Source organism: Olea europaea, chromosome 8 (genome assembly GCF_002742605.1).
Source record: "Olea europaea var. sylvestris chromosome 8, O_europaea_v1, whole genome shotgun sequence".
Lineage (NCBI taxonomy): Eukaryota > Viridiplantae > Streptophyta > Magnoliopsida > Lamiales > Oleaceae > Olea > Olea europaea.
Window position 1 is genome coordinate 13,438,565 of NC_036244.1, and position 8,696 is coordinate 13,447,260.

General features: G+C 37.6%; 2 protein-coding genes across 2 annotated transcripts; both read left to right on the forward strand.

Moving 5' to 3' along the window:
* The first annotated feature begins 1,631 nt into the window (after window positions 1-1,631).
* On the forward strand, window positions 1,632-6,448 carry LOC111398858 (lipoxygenase 6, chloroplastic). Its single transcript, XM_023025995.1, has 8 exons — window positions 1,632-2,069; window positions 2,755-3,032; window positions 3,114-3,351; window positions 3,456-3,788; window positions 3,915-4,108; window positions 4,207-4,508; window positions 4,622-4,888; window positions 5,393-6,448. The coding sequence occupies exons 1-8, from the start codon at window positions 1,703-1,705 to the stop codon at window positions 6,150-6,152; spliced, it is 2,739 nt and encodes a 912-aa protein (XP_022881763.1). The 5' UTR covers window positions 1,632-1,702; the 3' UTR covers window positions 6,153-6,448.
* Window positions 6,449-7,110: 662 nt separating this feature from the next.
* Window positions 7,111-8,696, forward strand: LOC111398859. Its single transcript, XM_023025996.1, has 2 exons — window positions 7,111-7,879; window positions 8,490-8,696. Exons 1-2 carry the CDS (start codon window positions 7,292-7,294, stop codon window positions 8,565-8,567), a joined length of 666 nt encoding a protein of 221 aa, XP_022881764.1. The 5' UTR covers window positions 7,111-7,291; the 3' UTR covers window positions 8,568-8,696.

The following is an 8,696-nucleotide window of genomic DNA, read 5'->3' on the forward strand; positions in this document are numbered from 1 at the left end:
CGATTACAGACTGGATTCCTCCCTGACTTGCTCCTTCCTTGTCGGATCTCTGAGGCATATTGTTTCACCTTTTGTACTTTCAACACCTAACACCACTGTCCCACTGGACGTGCCAAATTGTTTCGCGCGGGTTAACTCGCTAACAATTAAAGAGGATCAGACGATTGTGTAAGGGACGAAACCTCTTGAGACAAAGTCCCAAAAAGGGGTGTTCTTTTATTGGCGATGAACTTTACAATTGGAAACGAAAAACAACGTGCCTCCAAGGGGCGCAAGCACACGAGTTACAGAAAGGAAAGTGTTTAAGTCTAAAAGCTAAAGAAATGAAAATTACATATTCTCTGTTCGAGAGTTTTGGATTCGGTTCCTTTGCTTCTACGTCCTTTCTCCCTTTTATACCTCATAGACGATCTCTTTGTGATTAACTACTCTGAAAACTGCTTGATCGTCCTATAACTACCCACTTTCTTTGTAGTAGCCATTTTGTTATAAAACCGCCTTTTAACTGCTGTCATTATCTTTCATCGTTCAACTGCCTTCGATTGAATTTCTTGAGTTGTGGAACGTGATAAGGCTACTTTAACAACTGCCTTGATAACTGCATTCCTTGATAACCACGATGCGTTATGTTTGTTGATACCTTGGGCGACTTGAAGGTTTGGGCGAGAGTAGAATAACAACTCTGGGCGACCGTATGACACCAATTCGTTCAGATTCTGGGCGACTTGCAAATTTGGGCGAATGGCGTTACCGCATTCTTGGGCCCCTTGTTTGGGCCTTCACCTTGACTCGTTCGATTGGACTTCATTCTTTGGGCCATCCGATTTGGGGATTCTCCAATTGGGCTTTACTCCTTGGGCCGTTCGACTTGGGCTGAATTTTTATGTGTCAACAGGAAGGTTGGACCTTCACAACTCACATAGCTAGTCCATAAGTAGGCTAACTCAAGTCTCTTTACGGTCATATTGATCCAGCTTGATATGACTTGATTCACACCCTTAACTTTTCATTGCAACAATCACAAGTCAAATCGTGCTTTGACATGTGTGAATCTTCACAATCATGATTGGACAATTCGAAATATTAAAACAAAAACAACAACCATTTTCTGATACATTAGTCTGTCTCCTCACTCTCTATTTTAAGTTCGGCTAAATGGCTTTATTCGAATCTTCATCTTACCAATCTCTCACAATGCAAAACTTGTACGAACTTTCCACCACAACAACCATAAGTCAACTCGTGCTTTATCATGTATGATTCTTCGTCCTACCAACCTCTCACAATGAAAAACTCGTTCGATTTGTCCACTAGTGCTTGTGATCCAACAGATTTTGCACGTTCTATTCTTTAGAACTGAAGTTTTATATTCATATATTATAAGCTTATCTTTCCAAAAGATAACAACATCTCGCAGACTGCAATAATTCAACTGTCCTCAAACATGGCTGGCTACATTTTCAATACAACTAAGCAGAATATTGAATACACGATTTTCATAAACGCCACGTGAAATTTTCCTCCATTAAGATAAATTTTTAATCATAAAAAATTGATTATTTAAGTTCAACCAACCTTTCTTTAATCTGCATTGATTGGTGGGATACTTGAATTCAATATTACATCCATTCTGTATAAATCTGTAGTTCTCATTTGTACATTTCACCCATTTTTTTTTGACTTGGAAATTATTGCAAAAGATATGCTGACAGCTCAGCCAAGAACCATTGCTCTCCGGCAATCGGAGATCATCATCACCGCCGGAAAACACCACAGACTTGCCAGGAACCCTACCCGGTTACAAGGGTTGGTCACCAGCAGGCCTGTAAGAGCAGTGATCAGAAGTGGTGATAACAATACTAAGGTGGATACTGCAAGAAAGTTAACAGAAAATAATGGGCCTTTGGCTTCTTCAAAACATGCAGGGATTCATGTGAGAGCAGTGATCACTATAAGGAAGAAAATCAAGGAAAATATTCTTGAAAAGATTGAAGACAATTGGGAGTCTTTGATGAGTGGGATAGGCAGAGGAATCTTGATTAAACTAATCAGTCAAGATATCGATCCGGGTCAGTGTTCGATTTCTTATTGCGTCCTTTAAATTTTACTTTTAAGTTAATTATTACTTTTAGAAGATTTTTGGGTTGGATTATATGTGCATTTAGTTTTAAAATAAGTAACTTAAGTACATATGTAAAAAGAACCAAATTCTCATAGTCGATTATGTATGATTGAGAAAAATGAAATTGTGAGAAACCTTTTGTTTGATTAAGCTTGAAAACAGTATTGAGAATAGGATTTCTGTATTGAAAATTAGACGAAGAAAGTCAACTTTAAATAAGCTCAAACATGTTTGGCAAATAAAAAGTAACTTAAATGTAACTTTTAAGCCTAGTCAGACATGCTCTTGTTACTTCATAGATAAACTTGCTTAACTACACAGGGGGTTGGAAAAGATTTAAACAATAGACATATCCAAGTGATGAAAATGTAAGACACATAGCAAGAACTTTTATTAATATTGTTTGGTTTCAGAATCAAAAGTCTTATTCTTGACAACGTGATACTGTTTAATTTCATAATACCATCCAATGAGCGTCCAATCAACCTTATCAAATATGTGAATAGAGCAGATTTAGAATACAATATAAACTGTACTACGTAAAACAATTTTACTTATTTTTCTTCTTTAATAATTTCGAGTATTGTCTAGTCGAGTGTATGTTCCAATAACATCGTACTTTCTTTTCACAGATACCAATTCAGGAAAGAGTATAGAGTCTCATGTGAGGGGATGGTTGCCAAAGCCAACAAACAATCCACATATTGTTGAATATGGAGCTAATTTTTGCGTGCCTTTGGATTTTGGATCACCTGGAGCTATTCTTATAACCAATTTCCATGGAAATGAATTCTTCTTGAAGGAAGTTGTAGTTCATGGATTCGTCGAAGGTCCCATTTTCTTTTCGGCAGATACATGGATTCATTCACGAAATAATAATCCCGAAAGCAGAATTATATTTAGAAACGAGGTAAAGAAACCATTATCTTCAAAGAGAATTTAATAACAAAATAATGGTAGTTGATTTAAGTCGAGTTTATTTTAATGACAGGCTGTGTTACCGTCTCAAACGCCTCCGGGAATTAAGGATCTTCGACATGAAGACTTGATGAGTGTTCGTGGAAATGGAAAGGGGGAGAGGAAAATGCACGAGAGAATATATGATTATGATCGTTATAATGATTTAGGAAATAATGATAAAATCGAAGATTTGGCCAGGCCGGTGTTGGGCAACAAAGAACAGCCTTATCCCAGGCGCTGTCGAACAGGTCGACCACCGACTACGAAAGGTACTTGTTGAATTATCTCATCTAAAATTTTAAGCTGGAGAGGGGACACATTTACTTAATTAGTCTTCGACAATATGTCATAATGTAACGTAAATTTCATTCAGATCCCTCTACGGAGACTAGAACCGAGAAACCCCATCCAGTGTATGTTCCTCGGGATGAAGCTTTCGAGGAGATTAAGCAGAACACGTTTTCAGCTGGAAGATTGAAGGCTTTGCTCCACAACTTAATACCACTTATTGCTGCTACTTTGTCGGCTTCGGACATCCCTTTTACTAATTTCTCAGACATAGACGATCTGTATAAGGACGACGTTGTGCTAAATGAAGAAGGGCGAAAAGAAGTAAAAACAAATCATTTTCTAACCAATTTGATAAATCAAGTGTTAACAGTTGATGATAAGTTGCTGAAGTATGATATACCGGCCATCATAAAGCGTATGGACTATCTCCTTTTACTCTTTTGGCAGAACTCAATAGGCAGACAGTATTAAGAAAGAAAAAGAAGTTAAAATCGATCATTATATTGCACTGCTTTAATCAATATTCTACATTGACTTGCAGGAGACAGATTTGCATGGTTACGGGACAACGAGTTTGCACGGCAAACTCTGGCTGGGGTCAATCCTGTTAACATTGAATTGTTAAAGGAATTTCCGATTCGAAGTAAATTGGATCCTGCAATTTATGGCCCTCCGGAGTCAGCTATCACCAGGGAATTATTAGAGGAAGAACTGTCGGGTATAAGTGTCGAACAGGTATGTACATTAGAGAACGAAATATGGATCCTTTGATTCCTGTTCTGATATGAAACGTGTTATGTACTCACAACCTGGCTCACTTACTGTTTATTTAGGCTATAAAGGAGAAGAGGTTGTTTATGATCGACTATCACGACATCCTTTTGCCATTCATTGAGAAGATAAACTCATTGCCTGATAGAAAAGCTTATGCCTCGAGAACAATATTATGCTATACTCCAAATGGTATTCTCAGCCCAATTGTCATCGAGCTTTCACTTCCTCCTTCACCTTCTTCACCCAGTAACAAGCGTGTCTTTACTCATGGACACGATGCAACGACTCATTGGATTTGGAAACTAGCTAAAGCGCATGTTTGCTCCAATGATGCAGGCATCCATCAACTCGTAAACCACTGGTATGACAGAAATGCTCATCCTGGTTTCAACTTCTAGAACTTTGGCTCGATTTTTAACCAACGATGCAATATCTTATTGGAGAATTTTTCATTCGGGTTGTAACATTTTTCAGGTTGAGGACGCATGCTTGTATGGAACCTTATATAATCGCTACACATAGGCAGCTTAGCTCGCTGCATCCAGTTTATAAGCTTCTCCATCCTCATTTGCGCTACACCATGGAAATCAATGCCCTTGCACGGCAAAGTTTAATAAATGCAGGCGGAGTTATTGAGGCTTGTTTTCTCCCTGGAAAGTATGCCATGGAAATAAGCTCTGCAGCTTATAAGAGCATGTGGCGCTTTGATATGGAAGCATTGCCTGCAGATCTAGTTCGAAGGTAAAGTTTCTCATGCTAGTCAGTCATGCCTCCGTGTGAGAAAATGTGAGAATGGAATTCACAAGCAACTTTCTAGTACGTACTGGTTCGCTCATGAATACTAGAGAATATGTATAAAAACCTAGAAATTTACACTAGACCGAGAATTTGAACTCGTTGATTCACATTCAATATTCAGATTTGGACAGAAATTGGGAAAACAATTTATTCGATAAACCCTTCTACCCTAGTGGCCTTATATATACATTGCATCAAAGATCCTAGTACAAGAGGGTAAATTAAAAGTAAAAAAAATTTAATGCAAGAGGAATCTAAAAATTACCATAAAAATCTGAAATCACAAACTACCAATTACATCCCTCCTAATTTTCATTTCTGGGCAGTTTCACATACTCTCAGTCTGTGTCTGTGTACGAAACTTCTTCTGCTTACTGTGAATTCACATCACGTTTCACTTCATGTGATTGTTTTTTTCATTTTGATTAGCTGCAATGAAAATTTCAGGGGCATGGCCGTCGAGGATCCATCAGCAGCCAATGGTGTGAAACTCATAATCAAAGACTATCCATATGCAGCAGACGGACTTCTCATATGGTCTGCCATAAAAGATTTGGTCGAATCTTATGTTGGTCACTACTACTCCGGGCCTAATTCCATCACGGCTGACGTCGAGCTCCAAGCCTGGTGGAATGAGATCAAGAACACGGGACACTATGACAAAAGAAACGAACCGTGGTGGCCTAACCTCGCTACTAAAGAAGACTTATCTGGTATACTTACAACAATGATCTGGATTGCTTCTGGGCAACATGCAGCTATAAACTTTGGACAATATCCCTTCGGAGGATATCCACCTAACCGTCCTACTCTCATGCGTAATCTAATACCTCAAGAAGGCGAGCCCGACTACATTAGTTTTCTTCTTAACCCAGAGCGTACTTTTTTGAGTTCTCTACCTACACAACTCCAAGCAACTAAAGTTATGGCAGTCCAAGACACACTGTCAACACATTCTCCCGATGAAGAGTACTTGAATCAGCTGCCCCATATTCAGAGATTTTCGTTCAGTGATCCGGAAGTTCAACTACTGTTTGAAAGATTCTCGGCCAAATTAGATGAGATCGAACGTATTATTCATTCAAGAAACAAGGATATACATCTGAAAAACAGAAGTGGTGCTGGTGTTCCTCCATATGAATTGTTTTTACCCTCGTCTGATCCTGGTGTAACTGGTCGAGGAATTCCCAACAGCATCTCAATCTGATAGTTAGTTCGATCCGAATTCTAAGCATCCAAGTTTTTTCATCCCATCCCTTTGTGAAATATGTTGTTTGTATAAAGTTTGTGCATTTTACGGGATGATGTAATTAGTGTTTCCTGAGGCTAAAGGGAAAGAACAACTTTGAAATAATAGACAGCGGCTGGTAGGAAGCTTGAAATCGAGATCCGTAAAATGCGTTACGATCCTAACTCGATAAACTTTTATCAGGCAAATAATGCCTAGAAGAAGCCACTGCATCAGTCTTTGCAATTTAATTCTTTTCTTCTCCATGTTTCGCACATATGACTTCTTTCTTTTGTCTTTAATCTTGGGGTGTTTCACTTCCTATCTTCTTTACTACAAAACATCTTGGTTCTTGATATCTTTGTCTTTCTCATTCTCCAATGGTTGGCTTTTGATCTTCACTTAAACACCTCAACTTCTTTCCTTTTTTTTTTTTTTGCAAATTTCGCTAACGTATGACTTGAGTTCTAAGATTTCGTCTTACAATCACGAATATAACTAAAATCAATAATAGTCGACTCCAACACATTCAAAATCTTAGCAAAAAAAAACCTCCATTTAGAGCTAGTCAATTATCTTAGTCCTATTCCTATTGCATTCTTAAAAGAGTTACTTGTTGATAAGCATATTGGACATTCTCCCTTTACAAAGTTCGACTCTTTGTAGCATTATTTAGCCTAAAACACGTGACTGAATGCTTCTAGGGTCGAACTTTTTACTTATCTCCATCCAATAATAATTGCTTAATAAATTATAGGTCCATATATGGAGTTTGCTGAGCTTACCATCTATTTCCTTTTTTGCCTCTTTTTTGTCCTTATCCACGATACTACCGCAAATATTTGTCGTACTTAGAAAAAGAACAACACCCTTTTTGTAGCGTCATCTTGACAAAGTAAAAATAGATGGAAAATCTCGTGTATGCATGACATCAAACTTTTGCTGAACCATCAGACAACTAGATAATGAAATGTTTGTTTGAAGGTCGATTTCCATGGTATACCTTTTCATGAAAACCAAGGAATAACCCGTGTCAAAACCCAACTTTATGTGACGTGTTATTTAAGTATCCTTCAGCGTTTTCGATTTTTAAGTAGTTTATCGAGAGCCGATATAATATGTTGACCTACTTCTGCAAATCACTATTTGACTATCATTTCCCTTTCTTTTCAAGATCATTAAACTGTTCTTTAGCCGGGTTTCCTCTATTTGCATTTTTTTTTTTTCAATTAATGGCTGAGTATCGTGTAGAAATACAAGTAGATGATTCAAGGAGCCCACAAGACAAGACCCCTCTTCTCGAAACTTCAGGCGAAACCCATGATTCAAATCGCCAAGAAAATCAAGAAAATGATGATGAAACCCGTTTGGATAAAACCCTTGCTAAGTTAGATTCATTTCTCACGTTTTTAGGCTTTAATCAGACCTCAGTGTCGAGTTTTGTGCTTTCTTGGGGTTTTTTATTGCTGATAGGAATTACGCTCCCTGTGGTGATTCTTGAGCTTTCCAATTGCCCAGGTTGTGAGAAGGGTCAAATCAAGACTTTTGAAATTGATATAGTGATTTCTCAGGCTTGTTTAGCAGCTGCATCTCTAATTTGCCTTTCACACAATTTAAGAAAGTATGGTATTAGGAAATTTCTGTTTGTTGATCGATATAGTGGCCATGTGGAGAGATTCAGTGACCACTATATGCAGAAGATTTCGGTGAGTTCTGCTTCAATTAACTGTGATTTGCTCTATGCTATGTTTTTGTGTGTGATCATTGTGAATATCGGCATGTTTGGTATGAGACACTAGCAACTGTACTGTACAATATACAGGATTTTAACTTCTTTTTCTTCCATAATAGTGTCCAATCTATGTTATGAAACAAGCTCTATGTGTTTAGTCCTATGGTCCCGTGTGTTTGATTATTGTGATCTTATGAATTTGTACTAGCGTGCATGTGGTTAACTATTTTGAGTTTAGGGTGTGTTTGCCAAAATAGTATGGTTCATTGGTTGATGCTAAGAAAATTTACATATTGATTACTGTCTGAACTCTGAACTGCTTTTTGATTTCTATGATCTGTAGGAATTTTATATTTTATGGCTTATTTTCAACTTTATGCAGCATATGAAGCTCAATTCTTCTGTTTCATTTTTTGTTTTAATAGCTCCAAATCGATTGATTAAAATTTGAAAGCCAAAGAAAGATGTGACAGACCAAGTGATTGATTCATATGATGCTGCAATTTTTCTAACAGTAGCTAAAAATGTGTGATTTCCTTAGTTTTCACGAACCAACTTGACAGGGACTTAAAAAATCTTGACAGGTATCTTGTTTTGCAGGATTCTATGCGTTTGCTAGTGTTCTGGGTACTGCCTTGTTTCATTCTGAAGATTGCGCGTGAAATCATCCGCATTTTATACGTTCGTCATGAGTCATGGTGGCTTTCTGTTGCTATTTTGTTCGCTCTTATCTTTTCATGGACTTATGTGACAACAATCTTTCTTTCAGCATGTATTTTGTTCCATGTGGT